The 25771-nt window shown below is 44.9% G+C and overlaps 1 protein-coding gene across 2 annotated transcripts in view; it reads right to left on the minus strand.

Annotated features, from left to right (window-relative positions):
• Positions 1-25771, minus strand: part of FYCO1 (FYVE and coiled-coil domain autophagy adaptor 1) — a 93017-nt gene that overhangs the window by 50092 nt on the left and 17154 nt on the right. For both annotated transcript variants that reach the window (XM_074988259.1, XM_074988258.1), the window contains exons 3-12: positions 25377-25483; positions 23423-23548; positions 20460-20566; positions 17405-17548; positions 16417-16510; positions 11102-13732; positions 9507-9599; positions 8287-8405; positions 6233-6400; positions 695-844 (exon numbers count right to left, since the gene is read on the minus strand). In XM_074988259.1, coding sequence (XP_074844360.1) covers positions 695-844; positions 6233-6400; positions 8287-8405; positions 9507-9599; positions 11102-13732; positions 16417-16510; positions 17405-17548; positions 20460-20566; positions 23423-23548; positions 25377-25483 — 3739 coding nt within the window. The remainder of the gene's footprint in view (positions 1-694; positions 845-6232; positions 6401-8286; positions 8406-9506; positions 9600-11101; positions 13733-16416; positions 16511-17404; positions 17549-20459; positions 20567-23422; positions 23549-25376; positions 25484-25771) is intronic.

A 25771-nucleotide genomic window follows, 5' to 3' on the forward strand; every position in this document is an offset into this window, starting at 1 on the left:
ATAAGTATACAGACAATCAATGGGCACCGGTGAAAATGCTTGCAAGGTTCACAAATATAAGTAGAAATCATTTTTAATTTTAAAAAAACATTCTGTCAGCGAGTTATTAACTATTAATTAAAAACCACATGGTATTCCCTACTTCAAAATATCATTGATTCATAGACCTGATAGTCCCATATGATTTAAGTGACTAATCACACATCATGAATAAAGCGTGAACTGTTACACACCATCCTACTGCCTGATATTTGTTCATCCAAACCGGTGACTATACCTAGAGAAATCATGATCATGTAAGTATAAATTTACAATCAGAAAAGGGTCAAAAAGTACAGCAAAACATGCAATCAGCTGTCAGATTCTTTGAACAGGCCATATCAAAATCAAATCTTGCTATTGAGAGTCACAATCTCTCATCATAACTTTTAGTAGTGAAAGCTATGACTGTACAGAACCTAATTCAATGGGACACCAATCTTCAGTACTATAATAAAATAATAATAATTGTACCATCAAGCTAAAGCATTGTTAAAGCAAGTATATACCAAGTACAGACAGGGTATAGAACACACATTAAAATAATGCATGCTTAGGAACAGTGTAAAATACTGAAATACTAGATATTTTCCATGTGACCCACCATCTTTTTTTCCCATGTTTTAAACAACGTGTCAGAGTTCAACAAACTGACCTACAGTGGTGCCGGCGCAACATCCAAGAAAACTCCCTGTTACAGTCCAGGCAATGATTTACTTCTGTGTCACCAAGCCACCTTTGCTCTTCACTGAGCTTCTGCTGAAATTCCAGAGCATCTGATTTCTGCCAAAGGGCATCCTTATCCCTAGGGAAAAATGGGCAAAGAAATGCAGTACATTTTAGGAACACCGGTATCTGCTTTTAACTAATTCCAACTTTGTGCCCAGAAGGAAACTCTGGAACTTTAAGTGTTAATATTCAATGCTGAAGCAAACGGATCTGAAATAGCCCACCCCTGGCACTTTTAACTAAGTTACACTGGAATCTACAAATCCAGATCCACCACCAAAAGCTGCAATGAAGGGTCCTGTGGCACCTTATAGACTAACAGAAAAGTTTAGAGCATGAGCTTTCGTGAGTTAACTCACTTCTTCAGATGCATCTGAAGAAGTGAGTTAACTCACGAAAGCTCATGCTCTAAACTTTTCTGTTAGTCTATAAGGTGCCACAGGACCCTTCATTGCTGCTACAGATCCAGACTAACACGGCTACCCCTCTGATACTTGACACCAAAAGCTGTGATTGTCCTGTACAGACAGACCCTCAGAACATAAGAATTGCCATACTGGATCAGTACCATGGTCCCAGTTCAGGAGAGCATCCCAAGTTAAGAGAGCACTTAAATTCATACTTAATTTTAAGTACATGCGTAAGTGTGTTCCTGAATTAGAGCCCACGTGGCAATCACTAAGCAATGCTGAGACAGCATCAGACGAAGGCATAGTATTTCCCTTAGGGCACCGAGTTCCACGAAAGCAACTCAGAAACTCCGTTGGATCATATCATAGCTGTGAGCCATGGGTTGTTCTGCAGGAAAGTGAGGAGAGCTGCCCTGCAGATAATCCACCCAGAATTCTGCCAGGTGTTCAGGTCAGGGGCTTGCATGTTACTGGAAGTGGTCTATCACTCTTTGAAAGGATGTGGTAGCAACTCCCTCTCGCATTAGCCCACCTTTAAAGGTTAGAAAACAAAAAAGTGGAATTTAGTCTTTCTGAGGTGGAGGTGCATCCACAACACACACAAAAAAAATGTTATTGCACTTGAGGGAAACTGTCAAGCGTGACCTCAAACCACAAAGGCTAACAACAGAGAGCTAACCATCTCATGATACCCATCGCTACCCGACATCTTAACTCAACACTGCGGCAAGGCTTAGGAGCAGAATCTTCTGCCTTACTTACAAGGGAGGCTGCCCTGTATATTTGACAAAGGGAAGGACAAGCAGTTAGGAGTTATGGTCTCAGCTCTAGCACTAACTTACTCTGAGGTCTTGGTCCTGTCATGTAATCTCTGTTTCGTGATTTCGCTAGGGTTACCATATCTGAACTTCCAAAGAACAGGACACCCCTGGGAGGGGTGCATCTGTGTCAGTATCCACCAACTCCCATTGTGTTAATGGGTTATAGTACATACAGCACATTACTACAATGTGAGTTAGTAGACACGGATACAAATACGCTCCCTCTCAGGGGTGACCTCTTTTTTGAAAGTTCAAATATGGTAACCTTAATTTACCAATTTGTAAAATAGACATAGTAATATCTAACTACTGCATAGTGCTAATGAGGATTGCTTAGTTAATGGTTAGACACTCTTTGAAAATGTTAAATGATGTCAAGGGCTAAGCACGTGAGCCAAACTCTGCTCTCAATTACATCTTCTTCTGGCTTGTCAGTATATGTTACAGCGTTATAGATGCTGACTCCCCTGTAAATAGCTATAGGGAGATCAAAGGGATTCTAAATCAGCATAAGAGTTTTCACTTATGTATCACCAGAATCAAGTGAAAAAGAATAGCTATCCGCACCTCCAGGTACCGGAAAGGCAATAAAAAGGGGCTTCGTCTTTTCATCACTCTTCATCTTCAGTGGCTTCACAGATGCATGTCTTCTTGAACTTTAAAAACACAACTCCTTGGAAAGGCCAAGGAAGTAGAGATTAATATGAAAACCCACTTTCTCTGGGCTGATTGAACAATGCCAGAAGCTTGTGTGCTTCCTGAAGAACGTGCTGATGCCCTGGCTGTGCACTGTGAGCTAATAAACTCTTGACAGTTTTGACGTTATTTGGACGAGAAATGTCTGAGACAGATTTCTCAGCTTGAGAGGAGGCAAGAACATCAGTTCCTACTTCTAAAACAGATACAGGCTAACCTCCAGTGACACTTCACTGTGCTGTAGCTTTCTGGCTTGAGGTGTGAAAACGTCCCTCCCCTCCCAGCGCAGCAAATTACAACAGTGTACAGTGCCAGTGTAAAGCTACAGCGCTAGGAGCTGAGCTCCCAGCACTGTTAGCTACTCCCCTCAGGGAGGTGGTTTACCTAGGGCACTGGGAGAACTCTCTCCTCCAGAGCGCCTCTTGTGGCCACATGGCCATGGAAGCGTTTAAACTTTTGAGTCTAGACATAGCCTCAGGTAGATAGAAGGGCTCAGGGAAGGAACACCACAGTAAAACGAACCTCTTTGTAGAAAGATCCGCTGATGATCAGTTATGTCTAAAGCTGCATTGGGTTCTCACTCTTCTTCTACTAAAGTTGGAGAGGTTTCTGCAGCACGCACAAGCTTGTGTGTGAAGACAAGAATACACAGCCCAGAAGTGAAAAACCACTATGGCTGTGTCTACACGTGCCCCAAACTTCGAAATGGCCATGCAAATGGCCATTTCGAAGTTTACTAATGAAGCGCTGAAATGCATATTCAGCACTTCATTAGCATGCGGGCGGCAGCGGCGCTTCGAAATTGACGAGCCTTGACGCCTCGCGGCGCGTCCAGACGGGGCTCCTTTTCGAAAGCACGCCACCTACTTCTAAGTCCCCTTATTCCCGTGAGCTCATGGGAATAAGGGGACTTCGAAGAAGGTGGCGTCCTTTCGAAAAGGAGCCCCGTCTGGACGCGCCGTGCGGCGGCAAGGCTCGTCAATTTCGAAGCGCCGCTGCCGCCCGCATGCTAATGAAGCGCTGAATATGCATTTCAGCGCTTCATTAGTAAACTTCGAAATGGCCATTTGCATGGCCATTTCGAAGTTTGGGGCACGTGTAGACGTAGCCTATTTGTATTTCACGGCTGTTTAACAAATTGTTGGTGTTTTGTAGTGGTAAAGAAACTTAACACTTTTAACCAAAGCTGCTGCATATCTGCAAGTTATATCAGAGTACTCAGCTTGCTGGAGGACAAAATTCTCCATTTTTTAACATAAGGCATGTTCAGTGTTTGTCTTATTCACTCTAGAATTGTTTAGATACACACACACACACACACACAGCCCATGAGTGCCTTTTTTCAAGAGGAAAGATGCTCCTGTAAAAGGGTGACCATCCGTCCTGGTTTCGGCGGGACAGTTCCATATTTGAGATGCCAGGATGGCGTCCCGATTTATTTAATCAATGGGGCTAATTGCCTTGTATTTTCAGGTGGCTGCCGGCTGCTTCCCCCGGCTCTCATACGGTGGCGTGGCTGCCCCCCAGCTTCCCCTGGTTCCTCTGCCACAGCATGGCTGCCCCTCAGCTTTCCCTGGCTGTGGGAGCTGGAGCTGGAGCTGGACCCGAACCCGTGCAGAGGCTCGGCTCCTGCCCTGCCCCCTGCAGCTTCCCTCGGCTGGGGGAGTGGGGAGCCAGACCCACACAGCGGCACGGATGCTCCCCAGCTTCTCCTGGCTAGGGGAGCCGAGAGCTGGACCCATGCCGTGGCTGCTCCTGCGCCCCTACCCCAGCTTTCTTGGGCTGGGGGAGCCAGGAGCCAGAACGGCAGCATGGTGGCTCCCATTGGTAGAAGCCGGAGCTTCACTGGCAGGTGACAGCCCCTGCAGGGCAGCCACCTCCTGAATCCCAGATAGGGTGACCATCTGTCCCACTCTGGCCAGGACAGTATCATTCCCTTTGTCCCATATTTGGCCGGGGGAGATATGGTCACCCTCTCCTGTAGGTAAGACACAGGAATGGGATTCAGGAGAGCTGGGTTTACTTTATGGCTCTGCTCAGAATGCATGAACGACCTTGCCCAAGTCACCCAGGGCCAAGTTTTCCAAACTGTTAAACTTCCCTTTGTTAATTCAATAAGGGCTTGATTGCCAAAAGAAATGCATCCAGCAGCTCCCACTGTGACCAGATTTTCAAGAGACTGTCATCACCCATTAACATAAAGAATCAGCACCAATTTACAGCAGCAGAGAGTTTGCCTGGTGAGTTTGTTATCTGGAAAATTATTATGTAAGCCACACACCTCTGGCTGTGGTTCACTGTCCCATGTGGTGGCACTTAGACCACATATATACAATGAGCTTCCCCTAAAACCTTAGCTGAGAGCCAGCTGGCTTTTAGCATTAACGGTAGAGGCTCATGCACTAAGCTCTAGAGCTCCCAGGTTCAAGCCCACCTGTTGGCACTCATAGTTGCACTGGGCTCAGTCATGGCCCAGCCTATCAGCCAGAAGAGGGGACTAAGGCAAGGTGGGGAGGAGATGCTCCCCTGCATGGACTACCTATATCAGTGGTGTCCAAAAACAATATAAGGATAGCCACAGGCCACCCCCTACCAAGCCAGGTGCTGCCGCACCCCCCTTCAACCAGGCACCCCCCAGAGCCAGCCACCTGCCCCCCTCGCCCCCACCCCCAACTGCTGGTGACTTGCCGGAGGCCCCCTGCCATGCGAGCTGCCCTGCTACTGATGCTGGAGGACCCCCACACTGCGTGAACTGTTCCGACCCTACCATGCAAGCCACTGCTGCATGAACTGCCCCCTGGCTGAACCCACCACTGCACCTGTGTACGTGCTGCAGGAAGAGCCACCTGCACCGCTGCCACCACGCGCTTGTCCCACCAGTGGCGGGATGCATGCACGGAGTGGGCGGGGAGCCCTCCACATGTGTGGCTCTGACTTCACCACACCACGGTGACCGGTCTGCCACTTGAGGCGAACGGAAAGAGCATTGGACACCCCCCCACGTATGCCATGGATCAGAATGTAGGTGGGGCGGCAGTCCCTGTGGAGCCATTAGCCTACAACTAGCAGGTGAACTGGGCATGGTTAAGCAATGGGTAGAGCCCTGAACACATTTTTCACCCCCACTTTCCCCACAAGGCACTGATCAGCATACGTGTCTGAGTAACAGTTTGATCCCCGCTGAGCTCCATCTCCAGGGCAGACTGAAAGATGCTCTCCATACGGGATTGGCAGTGGAGCTTAATACTGGTTAAAAAAACACAAACATTTTTCTTTGGAGAAGGGAAAATATATGCCACATATGGAAAGACATGGACCTTGCAAAACTGATACAAGCAAAGAAAGTATTAGATTGCATTTAGGCTATTTTACTTGTCATAATGTGCCTAACTTTTGAACCTCATTGCCAATGTTGTATCAGAGAATTTGTCCATTACATTTATTTTATTAACAAAAGATTAATTCTTCCATACAGGGCCATGTAAAATGTTTCACACAGAGCCTCTGTGCTCGTGTAAATTATTTTTTAATACCAACCTGATAAGTTCTATCAAACGTTCTTCAAGGAATTGCTTGGTTCTAGTTAGATCATCTAGCTCAGCCAACAACTTCTGATCATTGCTGTCTCTGTCTCCTATCACCTTCTTGAGTTTCTCTTCACGCACTTTGATTTGCTCGTTTGCTTTGTCAGCTTCCTTTTGGGTCCTGTTTAAAGGCAAATAAATGGTTCTTAACGAGTGCCATTTTTCTTGATGAAAAGCTGTAGCTTTCGGGAACTCCCTCGCAGTGCAAACACGCTGCTGTAGAAAACAACGTGCTTTAGGGTTTTTGCACTTGTAGAGCTGTGCCTAGATACATTGCCTGTGGGTACTTTTGGCAATCTGTCACTTCTGGGAATGAGGGTTCTATTCACTGCTCCCTTTTCCTAACTGTGTTTGTGGTGGCTGCCCTCTGAGCTGCCGACCAGGGACTGAACCAGGTATTGTGAGCTGCTACACTGCACATAGTTCTCTATCTGCAGGCTGCACACCACCCAATTAGTGCAGAGCTGTGGCCCAGCTGTGTGCTAAAGGCTGCTGGGTCACCAGAAGGGTCCAGACTCCCAGCGGCTTTACCACCCAGCATGGTGGGGTCAGGGCTACACAGAAGCATGATGGGGGTCAGCCAGCCCTATGTGGTAGGGTATTAGGCTGGGAGCAGGACCCAAGTGGTCCAGGGCTGCTGCCCACACAGCCGAGTATGGGGCCTGTGGGCTCGCCATAAGGCTCCAAAAGGTCCAGGGCTGCCAGCCCTGTAGAGTCCAGGCTCGGAGGCTTCTGACAGATCTCTCCCACCCCCATGATCCAGGGATGCCAACCAGTCTCACACAGTCTGGGGGCTGCCAGTGGGGTTGAGGTCTGGGGTCCACATGAGGGCTCTCAGTCAACCTGTACAGAAGGGTCAGGTGTCCCTAAAGCCCAACCCCTCACCCGGGGTTCCATTCCTGACCCCACTCTGTGGAGGGGTCTAGGGCAGGACGTGCTGGGCATTGGAGGCTGTGGATGATGCTGTGGTTCTCAACCTGTGGCCCATGCAACACATTGTGGACCACATGATAAACAGGCTGAAACCCACTGAGAGAACTTCGACTCTCAGTGGTTCTCAACCTGTATGGGTCTGTAAAGATTCATATTCCCTGCAGACTGGGCACAGAGGAAGATCCATAGCACACCCTGATCAGTGGGTTATACGGTCACAAAATGTCCATTAAGCATGATTATTTGCAATACCACAAAACACAAATCCCTCTACCAAGGCGCTATAGACCATTTACCACAGAGTACAAGAAATATCAACAAGCTCTGCTAATACGACTTCTTTGCTTGAGGCTCATCCAGACAAGTTTGCCTCAGATTTCAGATTGAGTGAAAGACCTACTGCGGTTTGATTTGATACTGTCTCTAGGCCTGGGGCAGAATTTTATGGTCATGTAGATGTTATGCAGCTGTGTCTGAAAGGATTTCCCCACTTACTGATCCACAACCCTGGAGTTAGGCCAAGCCACACTGGTCCTGCCAGGTCTTTGTTGCAAAACCGTTTCATGCTAATAGCTGTCACCACATCCTTACTTAGGCAAAATGCTCATTTAACTCAACAGATTTGCCTGAGCAAAAGTGGCAGGATTTTTCCCCCTGAACTGCAATTCTCGCTTCACTCTTGAGCCACCACAGAGAAGCAGAAACACAACATACATGCTGTGTAAAACACAGTGCAAACTTTCCAGTCCACTTTTAAAGAGCCATCAACACTTCTGTGATCTGAACGCTGCATCTAACCTCTGACACGTAGCTTAGCACCTCGCTGAACAGTTTCATAAAGGAAACTACAAATGCGATGAAGACAGAACATCAGTTAAGTGAGCAAAGGGAAGTTTGTATTCTGTACAATTTCCATGTTTTTCACCTGAAAGGCCATTCAGCACTTCCTACTCAATATTTATGTACTCTCTCCCCTGCGTCACATACTTCACGCAACAAAATGTTTGCACACTGGTGGCTTTTCTCCTGCCTGTTTTTTACCAGGAGTATAAGCAAAATAACCAAAGCGCTAACCTCTCCAAGTGCTTCATCAGCAACATCACCTCCTGCTCCTTTTTCAGCCTCCCGGATTCATATTCAGTCAATTGCTCGGTTGCACGCTCCAGTTTGCTAGACAGGTCTGTGTTTACCCCCTAGCAAAAAAGAAATTATTTCACATACAAACACATCATCATATTGACAGTAACTTAGTACTATGTCACCCACACAACACTCTGAAAGGGGAGTTTAAGTCAAGCCATTAATTAAAACATTATTATTGAATAATCAGACACTAATTAGTTGTGTACTGGGGATCGATTACTTATGCCACATGGAATGAGGGATAAATTGTGAAGTAAGACAGCATTAAGCCATGCCAGTAATTCTTATCAGCCCTGGCATTAGCACTTTGAATGGCTTTTGTCTCATTATCAAAGAATAATGTCCCAAAGATGACGGTAAAAAAATAAACCATATGAGAATTTAAAACAACTTCACAATCTGAAATAAGTGCTTCAGTAGAAAAATAACAAGTTTAAAAGAAACAAAGTTCTTGAAAAAGGGGGGAAAACGTCAAGTTTATGGGTCTCCATTAAACCTAAGGTCCCAGCTACAATGGCACTTTGTCTGCAAAACTTTTGTTGTTCGGGGTGGGAGTGGGTTAAAAAACCCCACGCCCTGAATGACAGAAGTCCTACCAACAAAAAACGCTGGTGTGAACAGCCCTTTGCCTGAAAAAGCCTTTTACTGCCAATAAAGCCACTGCTGCTCATGGGGGGAAGGGGGACAGAAGTTGTTTGTGGGCAGGAGACCTCTCTTCTGCCAACAAACAGAGTCTACACTGTGTGCTTCTCAGTGGCACGGTTATAGCAACACAGCCATGCTGCTTAAAGTTGGGTAGTGTTGTCATACCCTAAGTTAAATGAGAAAGGAAGCAAAAAAGTACTTTTATCTAAACTTTAAAGGTGAAAATTTCTGTCTCGGGTACACCCCTGTATTTGTATTTAGGCACCTAAGTAAACGTTAGCTGGTTCAAGGGGTAAAAACCCTGGTACTGAGCTGCTGCCTGTGCTTGTGGAACTCTTGCCCTAGTTTGAGACTTTTGGCCTGCATGTCTTTTACTGGTTCAAGGGCATTCTCAGGCTCCCAGGTAGCTGCCAGGCAAGTCACTTGCCTTGCAAATTCTAACACAAGGGACTATTGCTGCAAGCGCGTTAGCACACTTCCTTCTCTTAAGCAGATTAACCACCTACGTGAAGCTCTGCAATCTCCTCTTCTGCAGCACACAGCTGTCGTTTCTGCTCTTCCAGCTGCTCCTTTGCCTCCTCGCATTCTTCACCAATAGCCTAGTTGAATCGATAAAGCACTTGTTAGTGTTCATGTAAAAGTAATCACCCAGTTTTAAAGTTTCCTGCTCATGAAGCACAGGCAGGTAAAATAAGCTGGGCCAAATTCATGGAGTTACAACCACTGGCTTTCTGCATGACTGATGGCAGGCAGATCTATTCAAATGGGCATCACAGGCAAGCCTAAGTCATTAAAAAGTCCCATGTTGTGGCAGACAGATGATATTTTTCCTGCAGGTGCTATGGGCCGTTACAAAATTGACCCAATTTGCTAAACATGTATTGAAAGTACAGAGGCAGCACAAGTATTTTAGGACCTAGGAGATGCTCCATAGGCAAAGAAAACGAAGTAAGCACGCCAAAACTTTCCGATATTCAAGACTTCCAGCACACACAGAAGTGTGCACGTCTGATCAACTGGCAGCCTTAACCTCAAAGCTGCAGTAACAGACACACAGTTCTTTATCCTTACGGAATTTTGCCCCACATGATCAAGAGCTTGAACTGAGGCGGCTCATGACCACTTCTGGAAACCTGACTTTTACCTCGGTGGCCGTATCTCGTTCAGTAAAAATGCCCCTCAGGATGGGATTTCTAGCTCTGTTCTCATTGAAATCAACATTGACTGCAATAGGAGCAGAGTTGCACACTCAGACATCTGAAAATCCCCCATTAGTCTCTAGCCCTTGTGTTCAAATAGATAAACTTCCAGGTGTGAACTCAGTGTAACCTATACATGCAGAATCTGCAGGCTGCTGGAATGGAATGGTGAGTTGCCCCTATTCTTAACAACAGACATTGACAGTGTAAATGCCTAATGACAGTGTAAATGCTACAAATATTAACTGTTTCACTGCTGATCATCACAAACAAAGGCAGAGAAGGAAGAGGGCATGGGATCAGAGCTGCACCATCTACTGTGAGTAACTCAGTTTGGTTTCAGGAGTGGGCGGCTGTTGGGTTGTAACTGGATTTGGGGAGAATAGGAGTTATTGTGATGCAGGAATCCCTGGGAACTGAAGGCACTCAGCCCTCTGCAGGAGGCATGCAGCGTCTTGCAACAGTGGGCCCATTGTATCACAGGTACTTTTAAATAATGGCAAATTAGAAGTTGAAATATTCATAGTTATTTGATGAATCCTATTCATGGAAGGCAAGCACCCATTGAGTCTGAAAACCGCAGTTTTCAATACCTCTCAGAGAAAGGGAGGCCACACATCCAGAGCCTTGTTCTGCTGAACCAGTATAGTAAAAGGGACATAAGTAGGTCAGTGTTAGAAGTCACGGAGATCAAGGCTGCTTAGCACACAGCAGAGCAGCTGTGGGAGACCAAACCCTTCATACCAATGCTGGTTAAAGGCAGAAGGGACTACCGCAACTGTCTGCGCTGCATAACACAGGCCTTTTCACCCAGAAACACATGCAGAGGAGGGAACAACTCCTCCCTGTCGTGTCAGTGGGTGAACACTGTCCAGCACAGGGTGTAGCATATATTAACTTACCTTGAGTTTTGTCTGATAATTTATAATTTCTGCACTCATTTGAAATTTTATCGCAGACAGCTCTTCTTTGCTGGTCTCTTGGAAACCGTGGGCCTGTCTCTCTGCCACTTCCAGCTGTGTTTGCAGGCTGGGAACAGCAGCAGCACACAGTTCAGACTCCTTTAGTTTCTCTCTTAGGCCTTGGTTTTCCTGCTGGAGCACAGAGATCTCAAGCTGGAGCCCCTCCTGCTCCTTTGCTGCCTGCTCACCCAGTTCCCTGAGCTTCTCAGAGATCTGGGCCAGCTTCTCTTCTGCATCCTTCTTCTCAGAGGTCAAGGTACAGATCTGAATGCCAAGTTCAGCCATATCAGTGTTGGTTCTGTGGAGGAGATCTTTGCTTTCTACATTTTCCATTTTAACAGTCTCCAAATGCCGCTCAACCTTGGCCAGCTCTTCCCTGAGACCCAGCACGTTCTTCTCCAGCTCAGCCTTTTGACGGGCTTCCCATTCCCATTCTTTTTTCAGAGCCTCCTCTCTTTCTTCAAACTGTGCCAGCTCTTGCACGTGGTTTCTGTTGAGTGACTCACTTTGCTCTTTCAGCTGGTGGACCATTGTCTTTTGTTCGCCCAGAGCCATCTCTGTGACGTCCAGCTTGCCTTGCATCCTCTCTCTCTCGTCAGCTGTCTGCTGAAGCTTGGCTCGAAGATCAATCACTTCAGCTTGTAACCTGGACACTTCACTTTGGTTGATGTGCAGCTGCTTTTCAGACACAGCTAGCCTGGAAGCGAGCTCCTGTGCCTCTTTCGCCTGGCATGCTGCCTGCTCCAGTTGGGCCTTCTCCACTGAGGCCTTCTCTCCAGTTAGGGATTCAATCAATTTTATTTGATGAAGGCATGTTTTCTCCATATTTAACTTTTCCACCTCAAGAGACTCCACTTTATTTTGGTATCTCTCAATTACTGCTTGTAGCTGCTTGCATTGTCTTCCTATGTCTTGCAACGCCATGTCTTTCTCTGTAACCTGTGACCTCAAAGACTCTTCACACTCCTTCAAGGAGAACAGAATCTTTTCCATCTGTAAACCATGCTCCTTGGCATTCTTATGCTCTGCTTGCAATATAGCTAAAGACTCCTTGATAGCGTCTTCTCTTTGCCTCAGTTCTTCGTATTCAGAATGCAGAGACTGTAGCTTCTCTTCCAGGATTTGTTTTTCCCGTGTGACATTCTGCAAGTCTTCACGCAACTGTTTGTTCTGCCCCCAGAGTTTTCTCTCTTTTTCATCCACTGACACCGTGGCATCGTCAATCTGACTCTGGAGCTGCTTCTCCGACACCCTCAGCTTAGCCACCTCTGCTTCCAAAGAGGCATTAGATGCTTCCAAGTTCTTCTGCTTCTCTTTCATGGTCTCCATGGTTTGGTGAAGATTTACATTCTCAGATTTGAGTTTTTTGCTTTCTTCACCAATTTCATTCAGTTCCATACTTTGCTGCCCCATGAGCTCCTCCATGTCCTTTACCTTCTGGAGTAGATGATCATTGCTGGAGAGAAGTTTCTGGTTTTCCTCCTCTAACTTGTGCACATCCTGACTCAGCTTTGATAACTGATCTCTCAGCAGCTCAAGCTGCTCTGCTAAGTTTCTGGCTTTCTGCTTCAGCTCACCTTCCCTGCAGCGCCACTCTTCCTGAAGTGTCTCTTTTTCTCTTCTGGTCTCTTCAAGGTTGTTTTCCAGTGATGTCACTCGAGCCAGCGAGCCCTTCAGCTGGATCTGGAGTTCAGCCACCTCCTTTCCTTTCCCAGTCAGCGCCTCCTGAACCGTATCCATTTCTTTTGCCATCATTTCCATGCTCATGAGCAGTTTTTCACTCTCTTTCTTTGAGTTTGTGGAGAGGCACTTCAATCTGGATTCTAGTTCTTTCTGTGCCCCCTCTTTTAGCTGTAGTTCCTCTCTTGCTGCCTCTACCTGAGACAGAAGCTCGGTGTTCAGTTTCTGGATGTAAGCCTTTTTCTCACCTATCTGGCGAAGTTTCTCTTGCAATTCCTGGATCTCTTGTGCAGCATCACACTGGGAGGAGGTTTGTTGTTCTTTTTCATCCAAGACAGCATCAACTTTTGCAACGAGCTCTAGATTCTTTTGCTCCACTGCACTCAGCTTAGTCTGGAGCTCACTGATGCACAGATCCTTCTTGTTGACCAAAGCCCTGGTGGCTTCCAGCTCCTGATTCAAGAGCTGCAGCTCTGAGGCATAGTTTTTCTTATTGGACTCCATTTGCTCAAGCCTTGCTTGCTGTTCCTTCTGCTGCTCGGCTGCATTCACTTCTAAGGCCTGCACACATTTCTGGAGGTCGTGAACAGTGCTCTGAGTGCAGTGGGAAACCTCACACTGTTTCTGTAACTCCATTATCATCTTTGTCAGTCGAGCATTCTCCTCACTGAAGTTGCCGCTCTTTTCCCTTTCCACTTGCACTTGTTCTTTCTGAAGGCTGATGGCTGACTGCAGCTCCTGGTTTTCCTTCACGAGTTGGTTAATCTGGTCCTGCAGCTCCCTCTGCCTCAGCTCTCCCTGGTCAAGTTCCACACGCATCTCTTCAAAGCCCTCCAGGTGTTCAGCATTTAGCGAGTTGTGTGCATCAGGGCTACAGGGGAACTCTTGCGTCTAAGGGGCACAGAGGAGGGAAGAATAAAAAATTCAAATTAGAAATTGTTGTAATTTTATACATGAAAGGCTATGAATGGGCTGTGTGGCAAGGGCCCCTCTCACTTAGGCCACAGCCAGGTTCAGTCTCTCTCACCCCTATCCCTCAGGGGTTAGGGCTTGCAAAGTGTCTCTGTGGTCGGAAGCCCAGACCCTCCTCATTGGACTCCCTGACCCTGCTGCTCCTAAGTGGGGGCTGGTCTGTCTTCCTCTCAGGCCTCCACTGTTTTGGTCTTCTGACTTTCCGTTTCTCCTCCGACCTCCTCCTTTGCTCTCTGTCCCCGCCCTACCCACTCCGGAGGGGCTCTAAAGGCCTCTTATTGAGCCAGTAATGGAGTCAGCTGGTCCCAATTTGGCTGAGCCAGCTCCCACCCAGCTGCCTGTGTTTGCCCTGCTTATACTCCGCAGGTCCTTCTGCCTGCTTGGGCTGCCTTTCTCTCCCTCTGAAGGGGCCCTCTGCCCTGGCCCTTCCACAGACAGGATTCAGCGACAGCTTAATTGTTTTTGTTGATTAATACCCAGCAATGGTGATGAGTAAAATGAACATTTAAGGCATGCTATCAAGATAAAAAAAAAAACAGTATTAAAAACCCTAACCCCATGCTACACTTAGTTCTCTTGATTATTAATTACTTTTATTCATTTATAGGTGTTTCTTTAGGGGACAGCACTCCAATGTCTGATGTCTTAAAGCAAAATAAAGTTTTAATTGAATTCTTTTCATTTTTGGGGATAGTATTATGCGCCTTAGCAGGTGATGCATTCAGGGCCCAACTCAGCAAAGCATTTAAGCACATGTTTGCATCCCATTGACTTTAATATAGAAGTAAACTGCTTTGCTGTGCTGGGGTCTTGCATAGTTTCATTTTCCTGTTCTCAGACGCTAGGTCAGTGCTGTTGTCCAGATTGTATTTCCCTGGTCCTGCACCCTCGGGACCTGAATCATCCCGAAGGAGGGAGTTTGCTGGATCAGTGGAGGTCAGGCCACTCTGGGCTGCCCCATTCCATGCCGCCAGAGCTCCCCACTCCAGAGGTGGCTGCTCTGTACCCCCAGCCCTAGGGGCTCTCTGACGAGGGCTGGCAGTGGCTCTGCTCACAGCCAGCAGGGCTGCCTGCCATCAGATGAGCTAAGCCCCCAGCTACTAGCAACCACTGTGGCTGGGACTCTCTGGTCCATCAGCATCAATGGGCCATCAGTAGCACCTATGTTGCTGGACCAGAGAGTCCCAGAGGAGAGCAGTTCAACCTGTATTTGGGATCACAACATTGTTAAGGGAAAGCTTAAAGGAAAGATGTCCGTTTCACTGACGCTAATGAAAACCTTTCTATTCCTGACAGTTTGTAAACTTTGGTTGTTTTTTAAGACTTAATGCTAAGTTTAATCAACCTATTAAAAAAAAAAAAGAGTGCTCTTAGGGTTTTCTCCCAGATGGTCATGGGAGACTCTGTCCACATCCAGTGGTTTACACATCGGCTCCAGTTTCCTAGTCCTTCCAAAGTCAAGACTTCACCCTTTGCAGGCTCTCTCAAGTCTCTTCTGAGAGAGGATATAAAAGGAAAATTAAATGCCTTAGCATCCAAAAATAACTCATCCCTGATTCAAATGAAAGGGAAAAGAGGCAAAGAGTACCTTCCTTCTCCAGTGCTGTCTGTGTAGCAGTTTTCGAGGAGTTCTGCTGCCTTAACTATAGAACTGGGCTCACTCTGTCAGGCCTACGCTAGGATTTTGCTACTTTCCCCTCAGGATCAGAGGTGGACATTTCCCTGAAAGGAGTAGGGCTTTTTTTCTGGTGGAATGCACTGGAACAGAGTTCTGGCACCTTTTATTCTGGGACCACCATTCTGGAAGCTGGCTGGGTGGCTGTGAGCCACATGTGGCTCTTTAAAGAGCCACTTGTGGCTCCTGCTGCTAATGTTGCTGCTTATTCCTCCAGTTCTCTGCCTGCCATGCTGAAAGAGTAGGACTTGATTTAATTGGTTGAATGGCCAGGAGGGGGGATCTGGCTGTTACACCAATTAAATCAAGTCCTACTCTTTCAACACAGCAGGGCGCTGGGAGCTGCCCCTGCTGCGCTGTACATTGAAGGGGAGCCAGAGGGCTGTGGGGGAGCCACACAGCCATGGTGAAGAGGAGACAGTGGCAGACAGCATGCTGAGCTCCTGGGTAAGTAAGTGAATCTTGGGTTGGGGGGTGCAGTTTGGAGATGGAAGGTATTAAGCCAGTGGCAAGGGGTGCCATTTGCAGCTGTGAGGGAGTTAAGCCTGGGGGCAGTTTGGGAGTTAAGCCCTGGGGTGGGGGAGGGACAGTTTGGGGCTGCAGCGGGGTTAACCCTGGAAAAGAGCATCTGTTGTGGCTTCAGCAGTTTTCTCCTTAGGGTGACTGCTCCCACCTGTTGCTTGGGGCTTCCTCCCTACTACCCATGACTGACAGGGATGGAAAGGTGGGGCTACCCCTGAACACAGGGTCTCTCTTACATCTTTCTCAAGACTGCGCTGTCTATACACCCCATCACACAGCTTTTGGACAATTCTCCTTTATATTTACTGTAGCTGTTTTGCAGTTTCCCATTAAGGGCACAAAAGCCCAGGCCTAAAGCCCTCTGAGGTTAATGAAATGTGCATACACTTCTTTGTCATTCCATTACCTGCAAATAGTTGCTCACTAAACTACTTATGCTTGAACTGCGACTTGGAGGCTTCCATAGATACGCTGAAGAACCAAGCGAGCACAAAGTCCGCCTGTAAAGCACAAGAAAATAACAAAAAATAAATCTTAATAATGGCTAAGTGCACACACATATGCATAATTGTTTGCTCTAACTTTCTCGATTCTTTGTGTTATATGGCAATGCTAACATGAACAGGGCCTGATCCAACATTCAGTGAAATCAATGAGAAGATTCCCATAGATTTCACTGGAGCTGGATCAGGCCCTACATGCAGAATTACCTTCTGTGAAGCAGATGCAGGTTGCTGAAACAGGTGGGTGTCATGAATTCTCTTACTGCTCCAAAAAAAGACATTCACAGCTAGTTCAGCTGGTAGGCGTCACAGCTTTTGGAGCAGAGGGACCCAAGCTCATTTCTCACTGTCGCTACGAAGATGTGAGCTGACCCTGCAGGGTCCCTGAGCTGATGCCTGCTGAAGTCATTGTAAGGACTAAAAGAGGGAGAATGTTGGGACGGGGGGTTAGAGGCTTATACTTGAATGATCCTTGAATGAGGGGCTTACACTTGGTATGCAGCACAGTAATGACCATGAAGGTCCAGACTGGCTGCAGAGGTGTTACAAGGTAAAGGCTTACAGTTCTTTTTTATGCTTACTTCTAGGGTTACCCGATCTAAACTTTCAAAAAAGAGCACACTCCTGAGAGGGACTGTATCTGTATCAGTAATACAATACAAGTTGTTAGATAATGTGTGATATGCACATGTTACATATACTATAACACATCAATACATCATGAATTGGTAGATACTGGTACAGATACACTCCCTCTCAGGGATGTCCTCTCTTCAGAACGTTCAAATATGGTAACCCTATTATAGTGAAAAGTTGCAGAAGTTCTTGCAAGTCATAGAATGCATGTTACAGCTCTAACTGTAGTCAAACAATGAAGTTTTATTACGTTACCTGGCAAATGTTGGCCAAGCAGCATCCAAGTCATGCCCTCTTGAGGCCAGGTCAAACTGAACCTCAGTTAGCTCATAGAGTTGACCCACAATGTCAGAACTCATTTTAGGCTTCAGAAATGGACTTCTTGCATAGTACCAGTCACTAAAAGAAGAATCAGATGGCATGGAGCAATACATAAAAGGGGAGCACCTGCAACATGCTCAAGATAATGAAACATTATTTATGACTTCCCAGAATCATTACAAGGAGTCATTGCAAATGCAGTTAACATCAGTCAGATCCACATGTCCTCTACACCTACAGCCTCCTTGTTAGGAGTGAGGATGGCAGCAGGAGCAAGTGAAAATTATGGACTCCTTCTATGGAGAAACCCTGCACAAAACATTTTTATTCTGGGCTCGCAAAGGCGGCTGGGGAGGGTGAAGCATTTGCTGTATAATGGATAATCACATGGTACTCTGTAAGCTCACATTTATGTTCCACAGACGTTTTGTATTCTAACAGAGAGGCAGCTGTGTTAGTCTGTATTCTATCAAAACAAAAAAGCAATCACATAGCGCTTTGAAGAGTAACACAATAATAAAAGCCCTACAACCTATCCTAAATCAAGAAGCCACACTCCAGAAGGCCCTAGGTGACAGGCCTGTTCTTTCCTACAGACAACCTCTTAACCTTAAGAGGATTCTCACTAGCAACCACAGGCCTCACCACAATAATACTAACCCTGGAACTTTTCCTTGCAACAAGCCCCATTGTCAAATATGTCCACATATCTATTCTGGAGACACCATCACCGGACCTAATCACCTTAATTACAGAAGCACAGGCACATTGTGCTGTTCCTCAGGTAACATCATACATGCCATCCTGTGCCAACAATGCCCACACACCATGTATATAGGACAGACTGCAAACACTCTTTGACAAAGAATGAATGGACATAGAACAGATATCAAAAAACTCCTAAAACACAAACCTGTCAGCCAGCACTTTAATGGAGAGGGCCATTCTGTTAATGACCTGAAAGTTTGTGTTCTACTGAAAAGGGATTTTAACAACCATCTACAGAGGGGTTGCTCAGAACTAACATTCATATTCAAATGTGACACATTAACACATGGTTTGAACAGGGACAGCAATTACCTGACCCATTATAAGGACTCTTTTACATACTTTGATGTTTTATCTAACTCTTAACTTCCACATCCCACAACTCCCACCCCGACCCACCGCCCCTCTACTCTTCTGATTTGCCAACCTTGATAACAATTTTTCTAATTTGTCAACCTTGATAACAACTTTTATACCTCTGTGCTTTATATATTGAGTCTGTTTTGGTACGGCTCTGATCTGAAGAAGTGGGTCTGTCCCACGAAAGATCATCACCTAATGAATTATTTTGTTAGTCTTTAAAGGGCTACACTACTGCTGTTTTGTTTTGTATTCTGAATGTGAGTAAACTGAATGTGCCTGACAACAAATCATGGGCAGCAGCTGAAAGAATTAGATATGCTGAAAAGGAAGATTGAAAAAAAAAAAGGGAGCTTTTCTATCCAAGCTCTGCGAACACCCCTCCTGACTTGCCAAACTCATGCTATTCCAGTCTTGCGTTTTTCTTGACTAGAAAGACAACAGTTTGTTACACTATGCCACACCGTGTTCTCTGTGTGTGTTCCGGAGAAAAGAGATGTTAACAACCATCTACAGAGGGAACGTTCAGAACGAACATTCATATTCAAATTCGACACAATACGTAGTTTGAACAGGGACAGCAATTACCTGACCCATTACAAGGACTCTTTTACATACTTTGATGTTTGATCTAACGCTCACTTCCCCCCCACCCCGCTCTTCTCTCTGATTAGACAACAATGATAAAAAAATTTCTGATTTGTCAACCTTGATAACAATTTTTGGACCTCTGTGCTTCATATATTGAGTCTGTTCTGGAAGGGCTGTAGATTTGAAGAAGTGGGTCTATCCTACGAAATCTCATCACCTAATAAATTATTTTGTTAGTCTTTAAGTGCTACATGACTGCTTTTTTGCTCTGATATACCACACTGTGTGACACTTAGTGGCGTACAGAATTATCATCTGGGGCCCTGTGCACCAGCCTCAGATTCATTTCCGCATACATGACTAAATTTATATGAATCAAGATGTGCTGCACTTGTCAAGACTAAAAAATTTAAGGTGTGTGTGTTCCATGCACAAAACACCACATAGCTTTTAAATGTTCCAGGCACAGAGCACTCTGTTTATAATGAATGAGGTTCACAACCCCACTTTGTAGAGCACCCCAGGCTATAGACGCTAAAACACTGATGTTTACTACTACTTTGCCCTGATAAGAAGTATGGAAAAGCAAAAAACTTGGACAGAAGTCCTAGTGCAAGTGGTTCTGTTTTAAAGTTCAGTGACTTTCTTTTATACAGGTATTGCTTTTATAATTCAATCATTTAAATCCCAGATGCAGAATTGGCTGGTGGGGGGAGAAGTGGGGAGCCAGCTGAGTACTGGCTCCTCTTTCTTTTTTTTTAAAAAAACACTGTATAAAGATGTTATATTGACAGCCTTGAAACCAACAATACTCTATCAGCAGAAATTGTAAGAAGGTACAGCAGCAAAGCAAGCTTCCCCACATAGTCCTGCTGTTTTACCTCAACCCTTGCTCCTCTCAAAGAAGAACAGGTAGGTTAGTTTCAATGCCCAATTGCTCCTCGACCCCGCTACTGGGAATACTAACAAAGGTGCAGACTAGGGCCAGTTGTAATGGCAGTTTGCAATATTGACGCTGGTCTAAAAGGAACTGGATTATGACCAGAAACTCATTTCACACAGGCTTCTGAGCAGCTGTTGGTATTTACTGATCTACTATGGGTGTGAACCTGTGTCCTAGATTACACAGATTTATACCCTATTGTCAGTCCTCTGAGCCTACCATGTGGAAAGTTTTCCATTTACTTGATGGGGCCCTGAGTCAGTACCATCTTGCACTGTTTGGTCATCTGCAGGTACTGCTTATGCATCACAATACCTTTGCATTTACCTTGTTACTTTGGTATTCATAAAACATTGTTGCAAGGTGTCTGCCAGCCTTTGGTGCACTAAGGAGTAACGTATAAATGCTCTTCCTTTACCAAGAGATGTTCTCAGCTGGGAAAAACAAGCCACAGAAAAATAAGCTTAAACACCAATTATAAACATCCACCAATGGCACACTGACAAGTCAGCTTTTAATATCTCTGGGCACATATGCCAAGAACCCATTCAGCAACTGTTCTCTTGGACCCGCAGAGACACCCTAATAGAAGCATTTATTCCTCCGACTTCTGCTGTTTCAAATTTCCTCTTTCACTTTCTGTGGAGCCACAGAAATTTGCAGATGGAATAAGTTTCTAAAATCGCTTTGTTTAGCGCGGTTTGTGACTTTAAAAAATATCAGTCAGCTCTTTCAGGTACCACGTTTGTCACATTGGCCGTGTCTACACTAGCCGAAAACTTCAAAGTTTACTAATAAAGTGCTGAAATACACAGTCAGCGCCTCATTAGCATGCCGGCAGCCACAGCACTTCACAATTGTTGTGGCTTGCTGCCGCGTGGCTCGTCCAGACGGGGGTCCTTTCGAAAAGGAGCCCTGTCTGGACGAGCTGCAGCAATTTCAAAGTGCCGTGGCTGTCGGCATGCTAATGAGGCGCTGAATATGTATTTCAGCATTTCATCAGTAAACTTTGAAATGGCCATTTGCATGGCCATTTTGAAGTTTTCGGCTAGTGCAAACACGGCCAATGTGACAAACGAGGTACCTGAAAGAGCTGACTGATATTTTTTCAAGTCACAAACCGCACTAAACAAAGCGATTTTAAAAACTTATTCCATCTGCAAATTTCTGTGTTTCCACAGAAAGTGAAAGAGGAAATTTCTGACACTGTCATATAACCACATGAAGCTATGTTTGCTATGAAATTAAAGAACATACAACAGGCTGAAGGATGTTAGAGATGGTTTCATAAAAAGGACAGAAATCTTAAAGCAGACAAGGAAGATTTTGGTATCGGATGGAGAGGACAGAGAGAAAATTTATAATTAGTTTTATCTCTGTTAAACCAAAATGGAAGTACAAATGCCAGAGGGATGGAAAATACAATGTATCCACTGGGCTCTTTGGAGGAAGGCATTTCCTGGTTGTATTAGTGGAAACAGAATGTTTCTGGCATCTCTGTCCCACTCACTACGTGCAGCAAAACCGGATGCATCAGAATCTAGTGTGCCTAAGCCATGCAATATAAATACACGGGAATTTTCATTTAAAGAGTCAAAGGGAAGAAGATGGATTTGGAGCTAAATGCAGAGACTAGAGAAAGAGGGGTTGGGGAAACGTTTCATACACCAAAGCCAAGAGAGAAGGCTGGGTGGGATCTGGGGTCCCCGGAAACCAACTGGAAAATTGAAGGAAGAGAGACGGGGAACAACACAGAGGCTGGCTGTGCTAGGGACAGGCACGTTAGCCTCCTGGCTGGCCCTCTGATCATACAGAGAAGCTGCATGACAGCAGCACCCAAGGCTGCTGACAGGAACTCTTGACAAAACAGATTAAAAGCTTCTTCATCAACAAACACAGCCAGTGAAAAAACAGCCTGGGAGCCACGGAAACCAGATACCGGGCAACAGTCATCATAGCCCACAGCAGTGCTCCACCTACTACACTGAGGCTACATCTACACTAGCCCTCCCCTTTTCGAAAGGGGGATGCTAATGAGACACTTTGGGATATGTGTAATGAGGCACTGCAATGAACATGCAGCACCAATGAATATGCATGCCTCATTAGCATAATGGCAGCCGCAGCACTTCAAACCTGCTGCTTTCGATCATGCATGGCTCGCCTACATGGGGTCCTTTCCAAAAGGACCCCGCACACTTTGAAATCACCTTATTTCTATAACCAACTAGCAGCAAGGGGATTTTGAAGTGTGCAGGGTCCTTTCAAAAAGGACCCCGTGTAGACAAGCTGCGCATGATTGAAAGCAGCACTTTTGAAGTGCTGCGGCTGCCATTATGCTAATAAGGCGCTGCATATTCATTACTACACCTCATTAGCATATCCAGAAATGTTTCATTAGCACCCCTCTTTCAAAAGGGGGGGCTGGTATAGACATAGCCTGAATGTCCTTGTTCAACTAATTTAAATTTACTGAAACGCCTCAGAAAAGCTCAACCTTAAAAACTTCTTGCAGGGCTTGCCTTGTTGACTGATAGAGTTAGAGATCAAAGCTTGCTTCTCAGTTGATATTGGATTTAGATTTTATTACTGTGCTATTTACTAACATGTACTTTGCTTAGCCCAGTAAGAACCATTTCACATTGTGTTCTTTCATGTCAGCTCATCACTGGTGATAACAATAATCATAATCCTCAACAGTCATATGGTATGATAGCTCCAAGGTGCTGTACAAGCATTAAGTGAGTAGAGACAAGAGACAAACTCTGTGCTCAGTGACGCCCATTCAATACCATAGACTAATGGCAGAGTGACAATAATGGTAAAATCTTACTACTTTTTCCCCCAGAACTGGATCTATCTTCCTGTCCTCAGGGACCCAGAACATATGAGGGCAAGAACTGCCCCTTCAGTTCCATCTCTGTTCTACCCCCATTGTTAAATCATGGGCATTAACTCTAAACAAAGACCCTGTCCACCATCCATGATATCTTTTTTAAGTGTAACTGCTAACACAATGTAATTTAAAATAATTCAGGGCTGGACTGAGGTCAAAGGGACCACACCAGAATGTGCAAAGACGGTACAATCTAGCCTGGAGAAATGTGATGAACACTAAACTTTGCTTACCTTTTGGTATGTTCTGTACCGACAGAACAAAAAGTCCCATTCCTTCTCCTACTTTAAAAAGCAGCATCACAGAACTTCTCTGTTGAGTTCTGTACTCTCCTAATGGATATGCAGAAACACAAACCACTTACTGGGATGATTAATCAGTCTGGTTTACTTACCTCTGAAATAGACTTAACAAAGCGGATCCCATCATTAGCTCCTCTGACTTTAGCCAGGCAATCACAGAAGTAATCCCAGTAGTCTTTTCTGTTCCCCATTAGTGTGGTCTTTTCTTTCTGGTCATACTTCAAAAGGAATAAACACTTAGAAAAATTTAAGCCAATGAAACAAGGACTTATTCTAGGTTTCTCTCCTGTTGACATTCACATTCCTGGCTATTAATTTTAATGAATAGGAGGTATGCGTGCACATCAACAAAGGAAATAGAAATCGTTTTGCATCCACACAATGTGATGGATTTTAAATACTGCTCCAGAGTTCAAAATAAAAATGTAAATCATCAGCTTAATTAAAGAATAGACATTCAAATCTACCCAGAACTTGTAAACTGATCCCTGGGATTTACAGTATTTCCTATATATTGCACTAATATAGGCCAATATATTGAAGATAAGGTACTTAAAACAGGTACCTAAATCTTCAAAGATCGCAATTAACTCAGCATGGATCTCAAAATACTTTACAATGTGGGTACACACACACTATTATCCCCATTGAACAGACCAACTGAGGCAAAGACTGGTTAAGTGACTTTCCCAAAGCACAGAGTGAGCCATCAGAAGAATTATGACATAAATCCAGAATTCATGGAGCAGAGAACTGGGAGCCAGTGACTCACAAAATCACTATGCAGCGTGAAGTAAAATTGTATCTGTGTTACTCCCGGGATAGCAGAGAGAGAGGATGGTTGAGGAGACACCTTTTTATTGCACCAACTTCCGTTAGTGAGACAGACAAGCTTTCAAATGACAAGCAGCTCTTCAGCAGGTGCTTCTCACAAACAAAAGATGGTCCAATAAAAGATCTCACCTACCTTGTCACTCTAAACATACTAAAGGTATTCACAGCAGAGTAACTTTCTTTACTTGTTTTTTTGATCGAGAATTAAAAACCCAGACATTTCAGTTAAAAACCCTACTTTGTGTATTACATTTTCAATGTTATAAAACTATTTTTCACAGCAAAGTCATGCCCATCAAAAACCGATCTATTAGATGGGTAATTGTGTTTAAGAAAAAAATTATTTTTCCCCTGAAAACATGTCATCATTTTTATTACCAAAGAGCTTCCGACTATGTAAAATGGCATATTTCTAAGTCAAGTATAAAAGCTCCCCATACAATGCAAAAATCCTTGTGTTCTCAAAAGCAACCCACTAGTTACGATGCACTGCTTTTTAATATAAACGCATATACTTTTCTGTAGCCATAAGTGCAATAAGCACTGACACATATAAGCCTGATAACTAAAAGGACAGCGGTCCATATTGTACTTAGTTCTGACTTTTTGATTAATAGCTAGATTTAAAACTGAACCACAAAGATGAGAGAGCAATACGAATGAAGGAAAGGCCAGATCTCACATAGGATTAAGGCCCTACTAAATTTATGGCCACGGAAAAACACATTATGGACCTTGAAATCTGCTCTTCCCCATAAAATCTGACCTTTTGTGTGATTTTACAGTCTACTGTATGGATTTCATGAGGCAGACCAGCATTTCTCAAACTGGAGATCCCGACCCAAAAGGGGGCTATGGGAAGCGAGGGGTATTGCAAAGTTATTATGGGGGGTGGTTGTATTACCACCATTGTTTCTGTGCTGCCTTTAGAGCTCGGTGTATCCAGAGAGCAGTGGCTGCTAGCCAGGCACAGCTCTGAAGGTAGCACTTTGCCAGCAGCGGAACAAAAGTAAGAGTGGCAACACTACAAGTCCCCTACAATAACTTAGGGACTCCCCACAACCCATTCTGGATCAGGACCCCTACAATTCCAGCACTGCATCTAAGTATCTGATATATTGAAATTTACGATTTTTACAGTGCTACAATGACGAAATTGAGCAAAATGGATGGTGACCTTGGTAGGGCCCTACATATGATTGTGCCACTTACCTGTAAAAGGTACTCGAGCTTGTAAGAAAACTTTTGCAAGTTGATGCTGTCATCTGTGATTGGTTCCCCTCCTTCTTTAAATTCTTTGCTTATGTCTGTCACGGCATCTTGAAAACACGACACCAGAATAAGAGACTAAATATAGATGACATTTTGGATTGAATACACAAACATTTTGAAATAAATAAATGGTTTATTGTGTCTCTTTATAGCGTGTGCATTGACTTCCCTTGCTAGAGTGCTTTACAGTATGTCTACACTACAAACTGAAACTGATCTATGTTCCATCAATTTACAGCCACCGCAGTAATTATTGTTGTCTGTACTATCCTCCTTTGGGTGATGATGTGTGTCTTCACCAACTGAAGAGGGGCATTGTGAGGGATTGAGAACCA

Source organism: Carettochelys insculpta, chromosome 2 (assembly GCF_033958435.1).
Source record: "Carettochelys insculpta isolate YL-2023 chromosome 2, ASM3395843v1, whole genome shotgun sequence".
Taxonomy (NCBI): domain Eukaryota; kingdom Metazoa; phylum Chordata; order Testudines; family Carettochelyidae; genus Carettochelys; species Carettochelys insculpta.